The 22,850-nt window shown below is 35.1% G+C and overlaps 1 protein-coding gene across 2 annotated transcripts in view; it reads right to left on the reverse strand.

The window, feature by feature from the left end:
- Nucleotides 1-22,850, reverse strand: part of LOC145688242 (cell adhesion molecule Dscam2-like) — an 802,178-nt gene that overhangs the window by 173,306 nt on the left and 606,022 nt on the right. For both annotated transcript variants that reach the window (XM_081762176.1, XM_081762175.1), the window contains exon 8: nt 11,073-11,183. In XM_081762176.1, coding sequence (XP_081618302.1) covers nt 11,073-11,183 — 111 coding nt within the window. The remainder of the gene's footprint in view (nt 1-11,072; nt 11,184-22,850) is intronic.

The following is a 22,850-nucleotide window of genomic DNA, read 5'->3' on the forward strand; positions in this document are numbered from 1 at the left end:
AGACGAATGTATTTATGTGCCTGAAAATTTTGTTGAACCCTATTATGCTGAGAAACACAACTTAATCATCCACATTAATTTATTTTTCAAATTATACTTTACTATAGTGTTGCATATGTATTAGCATACGCATTTATTGCATCTTTCTTAATATGAGTTTTTACATACTACACACTCAATGTTGAAGAATCAGGCGCTAATAGTTTCGAATGTCGTATTCATTTCCCATGATACTACTTTGTCTTTGTTGGATAGAATAAAAACTTATTTGCATTATGCTTCTGAATAATAGGTATTGCGTAATTAAAATAATTTTAAACACACAAACTTGAAAGAGCAATGAAGTTAAGTTTTCAAAAGTATTAGAATTTCAAGTAATAATCTTATCTTATTAAGGCATGAGACTAGTTATCATAATGTCTACTTTAAAAACTTGTGCTATGTTTCACTCTTAATACCATTCACCTCGTTCAAGTGACGATCGAACTTACATTTCTGTTATTGTAGAAAAATGAGGAAAAGCAAAGTTGGTTGTTTATTTTAGGAAATTGAAAAATATCTTACTATCTTTTTGGTAGTACACATGATAGTGATCTGTTGTAATTAATTCCTTTTCCTCTAATGAGTTAAGCGTCTATCTATTAAACAATTTCTTCTGCGGTGTATGCTTAGATGCCTCGACTGTTGTGGCGGGAAATAGAACGAAAAATCTATGTTTACATGGAATCGTCAGTTTTCCGTATTGTTCTTTGCAGTTGAAAGAGAACGCTAGGATCTGTTGTTGATCAGCGGAAGAGAGAACTCAAACATTTGCAGTTAGATTTGCCGGCGAAAAGTAATCAACTCAGTACACACTGCTCTTATTAACAAAAAAAAAAAAAAAAAAAAAAAAAAAACAGTTGCCTAACCGAGAGAAACACATATCAAATTTACGTTCATCTTCCATTTTATTTTACAGCATCTGTTAATAGCATAGTTGGGTAAGAAAAACACACACAACATCTCGGTTTTCCTTCTTTTTTGTCGCAGATGTTTGTGAGGATAAACTACTTTCGGAAGTGACTTCAAAAATGGTCAACTCTGCACAAGGACAGACACTAGTTTATAATATTTCTAAGTTTCGGAGTGCTTATAATCATGGTTATACATACAAGTTCCATGGGAGAGGCTAAAAAGCAGAGACGTTGCATATATATGTAATTCTTTGTGGTAGAGTGAGTAGTGACAATTTATTAAAAAAATGAAGTTAGTTAAGACATTTCATGAAACTAGGCGAAAATATTTAAGATCAAGCATGAACATCCAAGTATAACAAAGTGAATGGTTGAAGTTATTTTCTTTTCTTTTATTTTTTGAACAAATGGATCAGTATTCAGTATCACAACAAATATATTTAATATATGGATACGTGTCAATTTGGTTAAATATTTATTTGTCGTCTTAACATAATCTACAATTGAGTTGGTGAGTGAAATAACAGTAGAAATTCAAAATATGATGTGATAGTTAAAAAATAAATTATGAATGCACAGAACAACGTATTCCTATGGATTGGTATAACAATTTTGAAGTTATTACACAATTTTAAAATGAACTTTATGCGTAATACTGAACAACATAATTTTATTATTGAAATATTCATGAAACCCAAATTTGGACTTGTATTGTTCCTCCACTCATCGATACTATTACAGAAACATGTCATATAGACTTTCTTATAAATATGAAATGATAGCAAAATAAAAACAGAGTATACCGTGAAATGAAATTAAATGAAAAACAATATTATTACGACTTATTTGATTTTACTTACATTACCTTATGTGCGTCCTTGTAATATGAGGGGTATAGTATCAAAACCTACCGTATTCATTTTTCCACTGTTTGAGAAAAAAAAAAAACTTGTAGCACTGTTATAACAAGCGACTTTATTTTTCCTTTCAACATTGTGATATGCTCACTGTTGTCTACAGAAATGTTCACACGCACATAATCGAGCACTGAGCAATAACGGTCTTGTAAACAATACACGCAGGATATGGTAGCATTTGATAATATTTCCCAATACTTATACGATAAAAATACACAATTTTTGCAAAGCTCACTTATGGTATTTTATTATTTGACTTGAACATAAAAAATACATAATTGTTTACAAAATGCTTTCTTCCTACGGGATTATTGTTTATTCCCAATTACTGTATGCATCCTTTACATTATTCTCAGTTACTCATTCAGTACTTCAGTGTAATAGTATATTAAAAAAAAAAAAACGCAAAAGTCATTTAGGAACTCTTACAACACAATTACACAGTGCTTTGAGCTTGAGGGGTTTTGTCCCACTTGTCCCACTTCACATTATTCGTCCTCTACATCATTCTTAGATTCCCGTGAATTCAACACTTCAACTTAATATTTCAAGCGGTCATCAGTTTACCATATCACACGAATTTCAACCAGGCGTGGTAAACGAACACACCAAAGGATGTTGGATTATTAACTACCGTGTCGGCGACATAACACTGAAAAATAGCCCAGCGGACACCAAACATTATATTCTGAAAACCTCATCATTAACATCGAGGAACCGAGATCTTGGAAACTCTTCGTGCGATTGGAGACTAGTTAGACATATACCACGGTCGCTCAGCGAGTCCATGCAATCGATAAAGTGAGAAAGTCGAACACACGGGTATGACATGAGTTGATACGGGCTACCAAGGATCTCGTCCTATTATGTGTAATTCTCTGAGTGTATGGAATGACCGGAAAGGTTTTCTGCATCGGATTGTCACTTCTAATGAAGAATGCATGGGCGGCGATTAGGGAGGGGGGAAGTTGCCCCCCCCCACTTTTCTGAAATGGCCTGTTAATGTATATAGTTTCAACCAGGGAAATTTGTATATTAACATTGATATACACATATTCAGATCATGTCTTGCCCCCTCATTTTTAACGTCCAATCGCCGCCACTGGAAGAATGGATTTGTTGAGACAATCATAAACTGCCAGAACTGTGGTTAGATCGTGATTAATGTTCTGGACGGTTTCCAAATCACCACTTTACCCGCATAAGTTGTTGTTGATATGCTGATCCTGGTAGGAATGACCAATCATGCCTTTCTTCGTAGAGGCTAAACGACCACTGAGAATCGTTACAGTTCTGAACTTGATGAAATGGACTGCAAACTTTGGCGGCAAACGTTAGGAATAATCAACAAGTACACGATGTCTTCATGTTGCAAAACAATGCATATCCGCATGTCTGTTACAGGGCAATACAGACTCTTTGTGAGCCGAAGTATGAAACATTTCGTCACCCACCTTATTTCTCTGACTTCCCTTCTAACTATCGCCGCCTCTTCTTGGCAGGGAAGAATTTCTCTGATTATCTAAGCCTGTCATATTTTTTTTTCACGAGAATACGGGACACCTTCGATGCGCACCCCCCACAACTTTCCAACACAGTCAAATGAACTGTTGCTCTGGTTATGAACAACAGTATGATAGGTCACAATTCCCTCAGCTGCAGCTACTGTTCTCTCTCCGTTCCCTGCAACTAATTGTACGGATTGAAGGTATTTACAGTGCAATTAGAAAAGAATCTCCTTAAAAACTCAAGATGACGTCTTAAAAATGTTTTACGGGAAACCGATAGGCCTATGCAAATAATCTAGTTTTATTTAAATCACTGATAAAATCTACTTTCAATATCCTTCGTGCGTTTATTAATATTTATTTACTTGGCTGTATGTGCCAAAATTACGTTTGTCAATTTAATCTGATTAAAATAAAGCTAATTTTTCTCCTTTCAGGCCGCATTCACACATTTCTTAGCCCTGAACCAAAGCACAATTCTGCGCCCAGTAGCCTATTATTTATAATTTCTGTTAACTTGCAGCTTGTGCAATCGAAAAAGTAGCATGCCAAATTTTGTCAGTCAATTTGATAGTTCAACTTCGTTGCTATTAGAAAAAGGTACTTCTTCAAATTGGAAGAAAAAGTGTATTTCGGTTTAGGCATTCTCGTTGATACAAAATTGGAAAATTTCACTTGTGATGTAGGCTATTAACAACAATAGTTCAGCTGGTGCATTTTACTCCCTTGACCCCTTGACTGCCGACGGACAACTACAACTCTGCGCGGTGAGACTACTGGTTTTCTCGCTATGAAATCAGAAAGGATGGTATGATAACTTGCTCCAAGCTGTAAATTGCCACAGCTTATTGTTCGTTGACTACTAACAGGGTTTCCAGCCAATGTCAAAATTTTCAATTTTTCACTTTTCGATAAGCTAATGGAGAGTAGAAATAGGACGGGAATAAAATATCGGACATTCGCCTGTCCCGACTAAATTTGCGGGGACGCGTGAAACTCGAGTCCAAAATCGGGACTGTCCCGCTTTTTACGGGACGTATGGCAAGCTTATGATTATCACGTGATGCAGTTTGCGATTACGAACTTTTCACATAGCAGTTCCAAACTTCTTTCGCCATGGAATCTGATCGCTTGCTGTGCAATAGAAAATGTCTGCCTGAGGCCGTAGACAACTTTGACTGACCAGGTATTGTAGTTTTCGTTATTTCTGTCTTTTGAAAGTAAATAAGTCAGATGGACATTTTAATTACACCAACCCATTTGTTTAATGCAAAATCCTGTGTTGATTGACCATACGCCTATTACAATCATATGATTACTTAAATTTATAAAACACTCTTCGATACGATTTCTGTAAAGTAAAATGTGAAATGTTATATGTTGTACAAAAATCACAACATATATGTATTGATCAAGTAGCAGTCTATCTGGGTTGAACAGGTGGGGGTATATTATGAGTGCGTGTTCCTTAGTTAACCTTTCAGAAATGAATAGTTTGTTGGATCATTTCGGGCAAACTGCTATTCTGTTTGTGTGCACAAACTCAGTATGAGATAATATTACGAGAAATAATAGTGGAAAATTGAAATTAGAAATAAGGATTACCAATATCAGGAACTTAGGAATAAATGGATTCGAATCGAATGGATTCTATCGTGATTTAACTTAAAGATGAGCTGCTGCAAAAGCAGTTTGAAGAGTTGACAACATAGCTCTTCCCAGGAGAATCTTCTAAGTAACTTAGTTATAAAATTAGTTCTCGATATGATGAAGGCTATAATAAGTAGAGTCATTCACTTAGAAACAGACGAATACATAGTTTTTGCTTACATAAATAAAATCATGAACCACGCAAATCAATCCAAATCAACCAATCTTGAATTCAACTATTTTCGCCATGACAAAATCTGAACGCTTGTGGTCACTGAAAAAGCATTTCTCTAAAATATTCTCTAAAACATTTCTCTAAACTATTCTAAAATATTTTAATACTCTGCCAATAATGGTTACGATATTTCCTGTCACACAAAAAAGTAGGTAATTTAATATTAAGCTTCCAGACACTACGCAATGTTAAGCAATGTTTTCTGTATACCAATCAGTTGGTTTTACAGTACTTTAGAAGTAATCATACGCAATTGAGCGAAAGAAAAAGTATCAAAGAGAGTGTATTTTATTTTATTTTTTGATAAAATATGATAGTCACTACTATCACTTCTTCAGCAAATAATGTATATGTTGTGACCACACTGGAAATATATTGTGGGTGTCAATCACAGAACATACGCATGCTAACCACGTATCCAAGAGGGAGCTTCTTCGCATATAAACAAAAATGAAATACAGTTTTAAGGAAGTTATTGTAACAATAACTTATACTATATTTAGAAATTCACTTTAAGGCTACTTTGTAAGCTGTCTTACACGTATTTATGGATTTTGTGGTGTTGGGGTATTATTAATGTTAAGTAACATGGTAAGTGCTGGAGAGAATACACAGCTATCTAGGATAGGAAAATTTGTAATCTCGAGCTCAGACTAAGACATTTATCTTGAAACCCAGAAATATCGGCTTACAAGAGTGGTATAGAGATCAAGATGGTGCATTCACTCGAGTTTTTGAGCTGTGAATAGCAGAATTCTCAGTAGACATGCAAATAAATTACAACAGCATGCCCATTTCTGTGCACCTTAAAAGATATTTTGAATTTTGGCCACGTTTTTAGCATGTTGTACCACTGTGAAATCCTAGAATGCAATAGTCTCGGACAAGCTCACAGCATGTACACTCATGTCCAAATTATTGTTGCACGTCTATAAATATGTTGTTGTAGGAATATAATTTGATAACGAATTCGCCCGGTATTTCTTATAATGTTAGTATATCTATAATCGGCAAAGACAGATATGTGGTAAATTTCATGTCAAAAGAGCAGTAAATGAAAACAATAAAACGAAAATAAAACTTTCTTGTAGATTTAGCAACATTTTGTTTTACTCATTCTAAGTTTCGTATTTATAATTCTTTTCCTATGCAATTTACCACAAATATACATTTCCCGATTATACATATAGTATCAGTATTAAAAGTACCCTGCAAAATCATTATCAAATCATATTCTTACAAGGAGACAGTTAAAGATATGCGACAATCATTTTGGACATGAGTGTACCTTTCAAGCTCATGGAAGATTTAAGATATTCTTATCATCTGCTAAACAGCCCAATCCGGAAATAGTCGAGGTTATACTGTGTATGAATGATGCAAATGACCCACCTAGGCATAGCAGCTGGCGACGGAAAAATGGCCAAGGAATGAGAATAATTTGGTGAAGTAGTATGAGTTGTTAGGGTCATCAAATCTAGGAGGTGATGTAGGCAGAATGGGAGAAAATAGGAACGCTTTAACTGGAAGTCCAATCGGAAAACGACCATAAGGAAGATCTAGGCGCAGATGGGAGGACAATATTTTGCGAACGTGGCATTAAATCTCTGGATTCCATAAGCCATAGAGTTAGCTAGTTACTTAGTATGAGTTGAGGGAGTGTGTCTGTTTTATTTCAGATTACACAACAGTTTGTGAGAGTGTTAGAGTACGTAAATGAAAAGAAAAGCATTAGACAGCATCATTTAGTTCAATCGGTCACAGCTCTTTAGCAAAGAAAGTGCGTTGCTTGATTTAATTAACTTAAAATGGCATAAGAAACAATTGGATTGAATTAGTGAGAGAAGGCTTGCATCTTATAAGTCTTACCGGTTTTAATCAATAATCGATTACTAACGTTTGTTCATAAATAATGCACACACAACCAGAATAAACATTTTCCACATAATTGTCCGCTGAATGTTGGTTATCGGTAATGTTCAATAGTCAATAAATAGATGCATTTAAATATAAATAGTTGGACAATGCAGTATATCAATAATATGTAAATAGTAGGACAATATGAATCGAATATTCAGTTGAACTGAAAATTTGGATAACACGTATTTTTGCAGCAGTAATATTACTAACCATACTATATTGTTAGCATTTAACGAGAGGGAGAAAGGATAGCTATGAGACATGTACCAATCGGGATATCTTATTAGGTTGAACAATGTGATATAGATGAGTGTAAAATATCATGTATAATTTTGAAAACATCGAAAAACATATATCTTAACAATAAAAATTGATGTTGCACGGGAACCTTAGTATCTATAAAAGTGAAACTAGTACTGAAGCTATGTTCTCTTCAAGCTCTTCATTACAACATTAATAAGATGTCAGCACATGGTATGGTTAATGAGCTTTAGATTAATTCTTAACTCTTGTGATCGTTATACGATTCACTCTTATACTAACCCAAAATTATGATTAACACTTAAACTGCAATTTCTGTATGACTACAATAATGCCAAAAAATTGATGCATACATCAGTCAACATATGAGATCAAACTAAGCAAAATGACGTGATTTAAAGTAAGTTGTCATGCGCAGGTTTTGTGAAAAATCGAAGAAAACTTATGACCCTAAAAGGTATGCTCTTCGTCGCCAATAACAAGTGGCTGTTTTTATTCTGCTAGAAGAGATTGCTTACTTATTAATGTTTTGTATATACTAAAATCACATATAAACATTGTATATACAAAAATCACTCTTTTAACTACCATATTCTATACAGGATGTTAAAAAAATTGTCACAAATTTTCGGGAACAAATTTCACACATCAAAATAAGAAAGAAAATTAATATGGACCTGTGATCAAAAATGGATAGTCTCGGTGTTATAGGGTGCCAAAAACATGGAACAAGTGAACTTTAAAAGTTCATAGCTCCACTACTATGGAATCTATCGTAGTCCAGTAAAGACATCACTGAAGAACTACCATGTGGACTATCCAAATATCCATGTTTAAGAATGCTCCAGTAGTTGCACACCAATTTTCAGGGAGGTAGGTGGAGAGAGATCAACTACTCCCAAACATCTTCTCTAAAATTATTTGTGCGAGTACCGAAGATTCTGAAAGATGAATATTTGGATTGTTCACATACTAGTTCCTCAGTGATGTTTTAACCCGACAACGATCGGTCCTATAGTAGTGAAACTACGGACCTTTAAAGTTGATTTTTTTCACGTTTTCGGCATCCTATAAGCTATGAAACTATGCACTTCCGACCACAGGTCCATATGATCTTTTTTTCTTATTTTGATGTGAAATCTATTCCTAAAATGTTGTGACGAATTTTTGTAACACCCTGTACATTGTTTTTTTTTCTAACGTGACACATAACCCTAACAATGGCACAAGTACAGTCACACACTTATTATTTGAAATATATATATATATATATATATATATATATATATATATATATATATATATATATATATATACTTTACAAAACAATAACCAAATACGAAGTGGTGTATCATTCGCTTAGGACAAATATTTTGCATGGAAATTGATAAAGAATCTTTAAAAAGAATCTTCATTTATAGTTTAATATTCTCGTGTGATATCTAAGCTCTCGTAATGTATAACAAGTTTCAGTTATGGTACTGTTATGTTTAATATTTAATACATTTATTTGAAATGATTAAAATGTATGCTTGGATTATAAAAACACATATTCGGAGTGAATATGCATCCGCAAATCTACCTACAGCCTCGGAAGTTCTTAACGAGATGTGGTATGGAAACAGAGAACAGCGAATGAAAGCAAACGAGGGTGACATTTTCTGGACAGAGTTAGGACTTTACAAGCGATAAGAGAGTTGTTCTCTGTTACATAGAGTCCCGGGTGGAAGATAATACTAGAAGCAGACCCCATCTCTCATCCCGTTTGGCTTAGGCACTGAAAACAAAACAGCATCTCACTCCGTTGCCAGATGACTCACGTTACAAAAAAAAAGAATGGCTTTAAAGAAACAGTGGCTTTAAAAAATGAAACAGTCGTCTGTATTTTGAATAGAAATAGCACACGATATCTGCATGCAACAATTACAGAAGTTTTATTATAAGAAAATAAAGGTGTGTACGGCATTGAAAATATTTTTAGTAGTATTTAATGAGTTAAGATTGAAATTTCAAGCAGAAACCTTTCTAAACCACAGGGAGTTATTATAAGGTTAGTCAACATTCAAAGCACGGTATGTGGATATTATTCATAATTTGATTTCACGCGAGAGCCTCTGAAGAAATTTTAGTTTCAACACCAGGCTTGGATGGTTAAATTGGGGCTTAGCGTTCTGTTCAACAGCGAGGCTATACGAAACGTTTTCTTATAACTTAATGTGGAGCCCGAGCCACACGAGCTACCGCCGGGAATCAAACCCGGATCTTTCGTGCCAAAGATGTGTACGCTAACTGTATACCGCGAAGATTTACAACATCAGGCATCTCCTTATTTGCATTTACTAAATGTTTCTAACTAAAATAGCAACTTTCGTATTTCATTATGGTTAAACATATTTTATTGTTACAAAATGTTTAAAACACAAAAAGTCAGTGTAACCATTTAGGAAATTATCTTTTACACAAGAAAAAATCTAAACGACTAAATCGACAATAAATACTAGCCCTATTTATTCCATCTAATGGACGTCATAAGAGTTTAACACCCTTCACAGTGGAGGGGAGCCGTGAAAAAAGTATCTCCTAAAAATTTATCTACATTGTTGAAGACGCCATAGAAATGTTTTAAGGTCCGCATCATCACGGACACGACCTCTTCTTTAACCAATGGCTGACAGTGTATATTATTGGATTCGATTCTCTAAGAGCATTCTATCGTAAGAATACAGGCAAGTAAGGCTATTTTTTATATACTTATCAGCATTAACAGCGTTTTCGTACTAAGTGTTTACAATTGATCTTATTAATTGTTCAAGTATTTCCACATATTTGCGCATTCAACGTCAAATAAAGCTACTCAGTTTTAAAGAATGCCTACCAACTATGTTTTTCAGTGCTGTTATGTCTTTATCCAGAATTACTCCCAGTAATACACCAGAAGATTAATCTTTTATTTTAAATTATCCTTCCGAGTTAACAAAAAAAATACTTATTTAAACAATTGTTTTCTATACAGACTATTCTTAAAGATTGTGTATACGCCGAAGAGGTTTCTTTCTAATATATATTAATACGAATTATTTAAAATTGTTACTTTCAATTTCCATAAACTTTCCAGACATCAGGCATGACACTAAATGAAATGACCGGTCTTAGCCCGTAAAACGTATGCTTATGGAAAATATTTCAAAGCGATTCAGCCCTTTCACCGTGATGATGAGATGTACAACGTTGATTTGAATGTGAAGAAACTATATATTGTCCCCTTTCCCTATTAGAAGCAGAATTATTAATAATGCTTGGATACGTATTGAATTATTTTAATGCTAAGTGTGCTTACGGTCGCCAATTTGTGGATATTGGTTATGCAGATATTGGTCATGTCTACTTTTGATACTATAGTAGCATTCTATAGAACATAAAGACTTTAATGTTGGCGCTAATAGATTTTCACAACTTCGTGGAAATAATAAATCACAACAGGATATTGCTATGTTTTGCCATTATCACTAAGTTAATGAGAATTAAGCAAGCTAATTGTAGTTAGTGTATCATATATGTAGCAAACTCTGACAGCGGCAATATATCACAACACATATTATAGTTCTTTTATACGACAACTGTACCTTACCTTTTTCCCAAGTAATACTCTCAATCGGATACCCTGCAACTGGACATTTTATCACAAGATCCTCGCCTGCTACAGCTGATATCTTTGACATTGGACGTATATATGGCAGGCCTGGAATAGAAATAGATAGAAGATGAATAATGAATAACGTTTTGTCGTAGGAAATTAAAAGGGTCTTTCATATTTGGAATTATAACATTGAAAGTGTTATTTCAAATCTCCTAGGTATACAGAAACGTTAAAAAGAACACATATATTGAAAAAAAGGTGTGATTATCTGTTGAGCATTACCAAAGCTTTTGCTATTACTAGTAATATTACTAATAGTACTACTACTACTACTACTACTACTACTACTAATAATAATAATAATAATAATTATTATTATTACTATTATTATTATTATTATTATTAAATAAAGCTCACAAATGTAAAGACACACACACACACACACAATATATATATATATATATATATATATATATATATATATATATATATATATATAGAGAGAGAGAGAGAGAGAGAGAGAGAGAGAGAGAGGAAAAGGTGATAGTGTGGGACGGTGTTGGAAAATGGGACACATGCGTATGCCTGGAAGTATTACTGCATTCTATTCGTGGTGTTGTCATACTATGTATAACTCGACAAGTTTCAAACCAAGATGCGCAGATCGCTATTGAGCACTTCGTATTCCGCCATCCTCCCCACTACTCTTCCATCCACTGGTCTGGCATTGAAAGTTCCAGTGATACTAACTCAGCAAACTTATGTTACAACAAATAACACCTGCTAAAATGTTTAAAGTCCGAATCTTACTTTTTTTAGTAGGTAAGCAACCTCATGGTAGAGGTCTGCACGAGCTCGGGCCCAGGACCGGGCCCGGGCCGTAAATTTTAAAATAAACAATCATATTTCTCGGGACCTTTTCGGGCATAATACAACGATATTTTCTGGAGAACTTTTAACGCTCATCTAAATTTGTAACTTAAGACGCCCACACTTGAAATCACTGTGCAATTGAGAGAAAAGCTGTGTAATAGAGAAAAAAACTAAAAGTAACAGAAATAAATATGCTTAGCTTGTCTGAGTGAAAATACTGTTTCTTACACTGAATTAAAGAAACAAGAGCATTGGGAACAACGTGTCTGGGTTTTTTCTTCAAGACATTGTCAGTTTATATTATATGAGAATTTATATAATGACTTTTTTAAAAGAGAATTCATAGTTAACTAAATGTAAAGGATAACCTTTATTTCCTTGTTGTCTCTGAATCATGAAAGCTTTTAAACTGCAAAATTAAACTTCTAATTGTTGCAAATAAAAAAATACAATTTTGCCTTAATTGTTAAGTTTTTGTAATTCGGGCTTATTTCGGGCTCATTTGATTATCACATGGGGTCGGGCCTAAATGCTAAAATATATTTCTAACTCGGGTCGGGCCTCATTAATTCACGGGCTGAGCCCGTGCAGACAACCTCATGGATACACTGTAAGCTGTGACGCTTTCCGACGGGGCGATCCCTTCACGCCTTCTGAAAGGAAAATTTCTCTTTTTGTTATTATTTTTTCATTGGTACGAACTGACACAGTCAATATACAGTATTTACACTCAAATGTCGTAGAAAATCCTCAGACCATTCCGCTCCCTGCAGATTGCAACACTGCAAAACATCATCGTCGCGGAGAAGGGAGTGGGGAAATGTAGGAGTAGGTGCGCTACAGCTAGGCTGCAGCGTTCTGTTTACAAACTTTTTTACTTATAGAAGGCTACTAGGAGGTCCTAGAAGGCATCGGGCGCCAGTTGGTTAATAAGTGTTGTTTTGGCAAGTCGGCATTAATTTGTGAACGAGTGAAAACTTTTGTAGAAGAGGATTGCAACACAAGTATCCTGATTAGTACTAAGTTGTAATAAATATTTCATGTGTGTTTCTGTACTACATACAGGTAGTAGTGAGTTAAATGTAGTAGTAATGTGAATATGATAATTTAATGGATAGGTTAGTGGTGGTGTGTTAAAATGTTATACACGTGAGGTGGTATTATGGGACACACAGGTAGGAGGGGCCCCATAATATAACCCCTTCTTTTATTACACAGGTTGCCATGCTGGTGTCTGTGGATATGCCAATGGCTGTTAGGACCAGCGCCTAAGGGAGTTCGAAAGAAATTTGAAAAGAAACAAAAAAATGAAAACCTGAATGTCCGTAGTAAATTCACCCAGCCAGAGCAATCATGTGATTCCGACGACTAAGATATGTCAATATCTTCAGACGACACAGTTCTATCAATTCCAATTAAAGTCGAAACAGAAATAGGTGATGCAGATGCTAAATGTGTGTTTTGTGGCGTAAATTACAATAACTCAAAACCTGGTGAAGTATGGATTCGGTGCATTGTGTGTAGCAGATGGGCGCATGTGGAATGCTCTGCCTGCAGGCGATGTGTTTTCGTATGTGACAATGAGACTTTATTGTATGTCCCCCATTCACAGTCCTTCATGAAACACTTTTTCGTCCTGGCAGAGTAGGAAACATTACTCTGCTTGATCTATAGTTAAACACCGAAATATAGTTCCATAAAGTTGCTATGTGCAGTTGCATTGCTTTATTTTGTCTACTGCAAGCATTTGCTTACAAATTTTGTACATACGTTTGTGTTTTAGTTGCATGTATTATCTGTTCTATATTACCATCTCTTTCTGAAGGATGCACATTTTGAAGCATGTTTAATTTTTTTATTGTAAACTCCTGGTATTTTGCGATTTTCAAAGTGCAGCTTTTCGTATATGATGCCTACACTTACAACAATAGCACCTTACTTAAATCAATACATTTTCCCTTAATACTTCTGATTTCTGCCAAGGAATAAAAAACTGTCCCTTACTACTATCTTCTCCTCCCTCCCTCTCTCTCTCTCTCTCTCTCTCTCTATATATATATATATATATATATATATATATATATATATATATATATATATATATATATATATATTATGTGAACCACTTAATGTGATACCCATCTTTGTAACTTCTAAACTAATCGACAGAATAGCTAAGAATAGCTGAAATTTCATACCAAGCAAATATTGAAAGGGGGAAAAAGTTTGACATATTCGACAATGTCATCAGGTTAACAATGTTGCCCTCACAATGTAAAGATTATTTTTTTCAAATAGCACTACGTCAGGTTATTACATATTTCAAATCCGTGCCTTTGGCGTGGGAGACCGATTTCCGGCGGGAGCTCATGCGGTTCGGATTCCACGTTAATCAGTAGGTCCACGTCTCATATAGCCTCGCTGCTGAAAGGGATGCTAAACTAAAATCAATTCAGCAATAACATATTTCAAATCTTCATATAAAATGAAACACTAAAATATCAAACTTTTTTTTTCAGTGTTGGATACAACAATATCACAAATATCCAAATTTCGGAAGACTCTTCAACGGTAATAAAGCAAGTGAGACGATCCAGCTGGTACATGTCTAAAGTAACTTAGCGTCATATACTATAACCGTTATATGATGCATTTCGGACAAATACGAATAAAATTACAAATAATTGATTTTTTTATATACAGGATTTTTTCAAGAAAAAAAAGTTCTAAGGTAAGCATCGTATCTAAGGGGTTAGATGGTTTCCAACAGACAAGATAATTATAATGCCGGATATATCCCGAACAGTTCCTGAGATAAGAGAAACAAAGGTTAGGTTTGTAACACTGCTTACAATTATTATAATTACAACTACCAGATACTATTGCTATAATTTTATACATTGATGCAAAAGAAAGTGACCATCATTTTAAACATTCCTTAGAAATTAGTCATTTTATGCAGTGTTGCAAACTTTACCAAAACATTAGATTCTAGTGTTTTATTTCGACAGTAGTAGCTTAAAACACTCTATCCAATTTTGTCATAGACGAAAAAGAATGACACAATTATAATTCCAGATGTAGCAAAATCATTGAGAGATCGTAGATGTTCACATAATAGGTGTTCAAATACAGGGTGGCGCACAAAATGATCCACCATTTTCTTTTTAAATAAAAACTTTATTCACAATCAGAACAGAAAATGCACGTCACAAGAAAGAGTGCACTGTGGAGAAATGTTCTAATTCAAAACATGTTCAATGTGGCCACCATTGCTGATCTGAACTGCATTTAATCGAACACTGAGGTTATTCACTTCTCGACGACACATGTTTTCATCAATTTCACTGCAAGCCTGAACAAGAAGTCGTCTGAGCTCTACCAAATTGTTGGGATGTTTCGGAAAAATCTTTTCCTTCAAATACCCCCACAGAAAGTAATCACATGGGTTAAGATCAGAACTATGAGGTGGCCAAGATTGTCCAGCATGAAACCGGCCTGGAAACCGATAGGAAATAACTCGCATGTGAAAAATTTCGTGTAAGAAATCCAAGACAACATTCACAGTGTGCGGTTTGGCCCCATCTTGCATGAACCACTGTGTGTTGATGGGCAAAGCAGTAGCAAGCAGCTACGGGACAAAGTTATTCCGGAGCATAGTCAAGTACCGCTCACTGTTTACTGTTTCTTCGAAGAAGAATGGCCCAATCAGTACATGGATGGAATTGCAACCCACACTGTAATCCTGGGAGCGTGGTGTTGTTTATCATGAATCAACCGTGGATTTTCATTGGCCCAAAAACGCACATTTTGTTTGTTGACCACTCCGTTAAAATGGAAATGCGCCTCGTCAGAAAAGCAAACGTTGTGAAGGATTCATTGCTTACCCTCTGCACATTGCGCGAACACTAATCTTTGCTGCTTGTGATCATTTGTGAGTCGTTGCACAACGGTCATCTTGTATGGATAAAAATGGAGGCCACTCTTCAGAATTCGTTAAACCGAACGTCTTGATATGCCAAGTTGCACTGCTGCCTTTCTCGTGACTTTGCGGGACTTCCCTGCATTGCAACTCTAACAGCTTTAATATTCTGAGGCGAACACACAGGCTTCTGTCGAGGACGCTTCGGCTCTAACATTGTTCCTTCTCTCTGAAAGTTTTCATACAGTCTGTGGATGGTTTTGTTGGAGGGAGCATATCGGGTATTAAACCCCTCTCGAAACCGTCTCTGAGCAACAATAACACTTTTTGATTCATTTAACAAAAGCACGATTGTTGAGTGCTGCTCTGTGGTCATCTGCTCTTGTCAGCCATCCTGAAAACTAGCCCTCTAGCGGCGGCAGGGTGAGTTAGGTGTCAATTTCTTCTTCAACTGTTTCTCTAAGCTGTACTGCTACTGCTGTAAAAGTGTACATTGCGGTTTCTTGTTTTCTGAAACGATAAAAAAAAAATGGTGGATCATTTCGTGCGCCACTCTGTAGTATGAGTTTTCACATTAAAAAAAAGTTTAAAGTCAGTTTCCTCCACTTAAATGATTTTGTACTGCCATGTTTTTTCCCCTGATATATATTCCTTTTTTCAGCACTTATGTTTGCTCTCAGAAGCTATTGCAATGGCCTAGGTATCAAATTTTCGTTTTAAAGTCAAGGTTACTTGTTTGCTAACGCAATGTGTTCATACTAATTCAAGAAATGTGTCGAAATAATTATCCTATCATTTCGCTTATCGTATTGGGAAAAAGATGACAAGTTTATCGTTTGATTCTGTGTGCACTGTGGAATAAGTTTGCACCAAGCTTCATTCTTCTCCGTTAATAAATAACCCGCTCAAAGATAATAATGCAGTGAATTGGCGAAATTGCCTATGCTCCGTTGAGCAATTTCGACACTTGCAAAGTTATCGTTTTGTGCGTTTGAAAGACACTGGTTTTCTGTCTAATGAACAAATATTTTACCACAGAGACGAGTAAAGCAAAACTACTTGATGCAGTATTTACCATATCAATATTGAGAATATTACAATGTTCGGTCAAAGCTTAATGTCGAAATTACGCTCTCGTACCTTAATTATATAATTAAAACATTTTGAAAATTTGTATATAATATAGGATTACAAACTATAGTTCATTTACAAGCAGTTACTTAAATTATTTTGATATAACTAAGAGGTGTATGTTTTGTTGAGTGTTTAAGGAAGTAAACATTACTATTAACAACTCAAGGTGACTGCAAAAGGAAATCACGAAAAAAAAAAACGGATTTAAGAGATGTGTTTCTCGATTGATTGAACCTTAACATCTATTTTCAATCACAAATACTCAGTTTCTTAATATGAGCTAATACTCGTTGGAGTACCCTAATGCTTATTCTCAATGTATTAATCTTTATTATCCTTCAACATTCGTATAAATTATAGAAGTTTTTGAGTAGGGGAGACCGGGGCACGTTTTCTATAGGGGCATGTTTTCCAACTGGCTTTAGTTCTGAAAGGATCCAGTAGATCGCTCCTTTGGGTGAACTGGCTGAAGCAGCAATGTACTAGTGTTAAACGTACTGCTTGTACAAAAGATTGTGTTCTTTCTTTACGTAATGATGTGTTTGTTTAGCAAATAATATACACCATTACTCGTCAAGGTTATGTTGAAGTTCAAAAATGGCGATAGGGCAGGTTTACCAACAACATACGGGGCACGTATTTCAATATTTTTCCGCTCTCAGTCAGTTTCTCTAATTTTAGTAGGACTATAACAAATGCATGTAGGGCCTACTGGGTAAAGAAATCTTCGAAATAACAATGTACGGTACAAAATACGTAGCCCGTAAAAAGGCACGCAGCCAGGGGGGACGTAACCAAAATTGTTATTCTATGCTGATATATATATATATATATATATATATATATATATATATATATATATATATATATATATTTATTTATTTATTTATTTATTGAACAAATTCCCAGATACAGCATAACTTTGCCATTTTACACAGGGACATGCTAACAAAAGAAAAAAAACAACAACAACATAGAAAAAAGGAGTGTAAGAGTAAATCTATTCCGTCAAAGCTCGTTTAATTGCTCTTTCAAACACTGGGTAGCTCGAAAAAATGTCTACATCAGTTGTTACTTGATTATAACAGTTTGGTATTCTATAAAAAAGAGACCTCTGTATAACAGCCAACCTAGGACGGGCAAGATGGAATAGGTGGGTATTCCGGGTGATGCGGGAAGGGACACGTAAGGATAGTTCCTGAAGTAATATTTCCGATCTTAAGCTTCCATTAACTATTTTATGTAGATATTTCAGGTCAGAGATAATTCTGCGTATTTCAGGAGTCTGAATATTAAGATGTCGCAAGAGCTCCTTCTTAGATAATATTCGTAGTGCAGGAACACGAAAACGGACTATAGCGATGAAGAAATTGAGAACAGAATCAAGTCTGGAGAGATGACGTCCGAACAACCCCCTCGAAATATCGGAACGGCTGTGGCCCTATCCCTCCCCCCAAAACAATACTGAATACGTGCTTGCCATTGACCATATAGTCTATTGTGTAAAAAAAAAAAAAAAAAACTTTAATTCGAGTGATGAAGATGATGAAGATTGTTTATGCATTTGTTGCTTTGAACCTTTCCCTAACTCTCAAGCAAAGGAGTAGTGGATGAGGTACATAAAATGCAACCACTGGGCTGTGGGTGCACGAAAACTGTACAAAGGGAGAGGATGTATTTTTTGTTCGCGTTTATTGCGATTTAGACAATGATGGCTTTTGTTAACTTGTTGATTAGGCCTACCATAATCTCACTTCTCTATACTGTCCAAGCAATAAATAAAAGGTACTACCATGAGCAAAATAAATGACGCGTCTCTTTATTTTGAAGTTTTTTGAAAATATCTCCTTTTTCTTTATATGTTCGAAATTTCGGAAGGTTTCCCCAGCAGGACAGGTTAATAACAAACCCGTTTTTAATATTTGTGTTAGATATTAGCTTAAAATAAAGAAATTAGAAGCAAAAAACATTAAATCGACAGAAATCTCGAGAATTACCAACTCTGCTAAAGTGGGAAATTTTCAAGAACACGAGGGAATTCTGCATTTCAACACGAAGCAGCGACATCTATGTCATTGAGAGAAATCTGGATTAAATCTACAAACTAAACTTTTAACGAATATTTCTAGTATGTCTTATTATATGCATTATCTGCAAACTCCAAATATATGAATATATGCTAAGTATTAACGTAAAGATAGAGCAAATAGTGGAAATTATTTATGGAAAAGGACGAATTGGTAGGACGATCGTAATGAAATATCGTCTTTACCGGAACAGGCTCAGTTCACGTAAAAAGCAAATAGCTCAGTTAGTTAAAGCAACGAGTCTGTATGCTGAAGGTAGCGGGTTCGATCCCCTGGAAATGTCGTTGTCATTTTTATCACTACACTACGGTTATTTTATTTATTTTTTTATGTGGGAAAGAATCAAATTGTAACGTATGTGTAAAACTCATGACGATACCAAAAAAAGAAAAAATGCCGTTGTCGCACTTGCACTAGCGTCCCTAATTTTGTTTGCAAACAGTTTCGTAATTATTTCCCCTGTGCTCACTGCTCACCATATGCTCGCTGGTGCATAACGAATGTTTCCCAGTAAATGTTAATTCTAATTTGGAGAATTTTATAAAGTTTCACAATATTTCTCACTAAATAGTCTTCTATCTACGTGTTTGGATATTTTGATAACAGATGTCCCTATTAAATGTTTAATTTTCCCTAGATGTTTAATTACGGAAAAGTTTTACAATGTATTTGTATTGAATTGAAATTGTTTTGAATTTACTACATAAGATAAGTAGACCCAAGGAGGAGAACTCAAGTAATTGATATTCTACGTAAAAGCAACCTATTGTAGAATGATGATGCTTCTTACCTTCAGCACATAATCTTTACGTTAGAGAGTCAGACAGAGAAAAATCCTGGTTTTTCCTCCTCTATGACCACCCGTCTTAAACCTCTACATATGATTGTTCGTCTCACAAAATTTCGGTGCTCCAAAAACATTCAAATAATAATAATAATAATAATAATAATAATAATAATAATAATAATAATAATAATAATAATAATCATCATCATCATCATCATCCTGAATATGCCATCCTTACATAATGTAAGGATATCTTAGTTTCCTAGTTTAAATCTTAAATATCTTAGTTTAAAATGCTTTTTTTAGTACTTATTTGAGCAACCATGTAGGAGGGGGTACGACTTTTTATTTTGCCCCTCTCATTTCAGTACCCTTCCAACAGAAAGTAATTTTTGATAAGCAGGACAGACAAAATGAATAAGAAATATATTTACAGCATCCTCTCCCCTTTCATGATTGGAATATCACGTAATATTTTTTATTCTACGAAAGATGGCCCTGTGCGGTTAGGGGTAGGTAACTAAAAAAATACCTAATATATAGCGCCCCTTGATTGTAATATTACCGCTTCTTTATTTGTACGAGGGAGCCCCTACACAATCAAGGGTGACAAAAAGAATAGGAAGAGTGTCTATTGATTCCAGTGGTGGATCCAGCACGAACTCCTGGGGGAGGGGAGGGGAAGTGAAACATTATTTTGATGATGTGAAGCTGTCACAAATTACCACTTAACTAAACTAAACAATAGTGGGGGGAACCGGAACCCAGTCAGTTTAAATTGATGTAAAAGTTTAATTTTTGGCTTCATATTAAAGTTTTGGTTTCAAATGAGAGTTTCAGTCCAAGTGGTCAATGATCAAATCTCGTGGGGCTCTTCAGTGTAGGCTAATACGGCTCCCTTATGAGAAAAGGCAAAATTATTAACATGTTTATAACTTTCGAATTTTTCGTCTATTTTAAAGAAATATTTTGCTTCGTATTAAAGTGTTGGTTCCAAATGACAAATTCAGTCCGAGTGGACAATGATCAAATCTCCGGGGGGGGGGCTCTTCAGTATAGGGGGCTACGGCTCCCTTATGGGAAAAGGCAAAAATATGAAAATGCTTATAACTTCCGAATTTTCCGTCTATTTTAATGAAATTATTGGCTTCATATTAAAGTCTTGGCTTCAAATGACAATTTCAGTCCGTGAGGACAATGATCAAATCTCGGAGGGCTCTTCGGTGTAGGGGTTTCGGCTTCTTTATGGGACAAGATTCACGTAATTGATATTGCAAAATTGTTTTATATATATAAGTGGAAACTTGCACCATTTGGTTAATTTTACCTCTTATGTTTTGCAGATTCATATTCCAAGCAATAGTTACTCCGCAGAGCTAAAAGAAGGCACTTACTAGTTTCATTAAAATGAAATGTCTTTTATGAGAGGAGCAGACGAACGAACAGACACCCAAACGTTGGTTGAGTCGTACGGTTGAAACTCGTTAAGCTCGCTTCAATTATTATTATTATTATTATTATTATTATTATTATTATTATTATTATTATTATTATTATTATTATTATTATTATTATTATTATTATTAAAGCTTTTTGCTCCTAATTTAGTTATTTTACTTTATTATTTAACGAATATATTGAAAATTGTCAGAGACACGTATGCAGTAATTTATTTCGGGAGGGGTCCGACTTCAATATTAGGATAAATTATAATAAAATTTTAAAAGATAATCCCCAAAATTAGGCTAAATTTACAGAAAAGTTGGGGTTTCAGAGGGGGTCCGGACCCCCTGGACCCACCCCTAAATGCGTCCTTGTTTGTCAGTAACATTTCCTCATTTTGAAACCCTCAAAAACTTCGATAGACTATATAAAGGAAAACGAGTTATTTTCGATAAAATATCACTTCAAGGAGACGCGACAGTTTTATTGCACATGGTGGTATCCAACGTTCACAAGGGCAAGAATTCCTTCCTTTTTATTCTTTTGCTATTGTGCTGTATCGAAAGGTCAGGTTTGTAACATATTACTCCTACGAACAAGCATGACTGGCAGATAGGAATACTGAACACAACTCCAGAGAAATGCATGCTGAACTTACGTTTATAGCTACGCTTTGGTGATTTGCCCTCAAGGTCAATCGAGTGGTAATTCAGTTCCGTCTCTGTTCTTAAGCCATGTTCGTATTACTTCGAACAGTTTTGATAATAAAAAGCATGCCTCTTAATATAACAGACTTCTTTCGCGTAAGAAATCGAAACTCAGTTGGTCAGAGCAACTAGTGTGTAAGAATTAGGTTGTTAGTTAGTTAGGAGCCCAGTACGAGTAAGGGTTTTTATTACTATTGTTTTTATCTTTTTTATGTGAGGAAAAATCAAATTGTGACATCCCGATATCAAATGTATTTGATTAGGTAGCTTTGTCTTAGCTAAATTTTAAACATCAGTAACTGTCGAAATTATTTCACTAACCGATCACTTACTGAACATTTCAAACACGTCAAACCAGTGGCATAACATGAAGGTTAACCTCTCCTCCGCAGTCCTTAGTTATGCGTCCGTACTTTCAAGGGCGGACTAAGGGCCGGGCGACTGCCCGGGGCGCCAGAGAAAGAGGGGCACCAAAACGAGCCTCAAAAAGTAAATTTTATAATGTGCTTTCTACTGACGTTTTTGGTTTATATTCTTGTAAAGTAGTGGCAATGATATGATCTTTTTCCATTTCACTATGGAAGAAGAGAGTTTCATAGTACTTAGGGCGCTGTATCGAAAAATTGAGAGATGGCATGTAGAATAAAGAGTGCCAGGAATTAAGTATTGTTTGTTTGTTTGCTTGAGTTTAGCGTTCCACGGTTATGCCTTAATGGGCAAGGGAGATGTGGATACTAATTATAGTTGAATCCGAACCACTTTTATCGTTCAACAGTAATCCACCGGGAATTGGACCCGGTACCACAGAAGGCAGGC

The sequence above is a fragment of the Thermobia domestica genome, chromosome 6 (genome assembly GCF_964235325.1).
Source record: "Thermobia domestica chromosome 6, izTheDome1.hap1.1, whole genome shotgun sequence".
Classification (NCBI taxonomy): Eukaryota; Metazoa; Arthropoda; class Insecta; order Zygentoma; family Lepismatidae; genus Thermobia; species Thermobia domestica.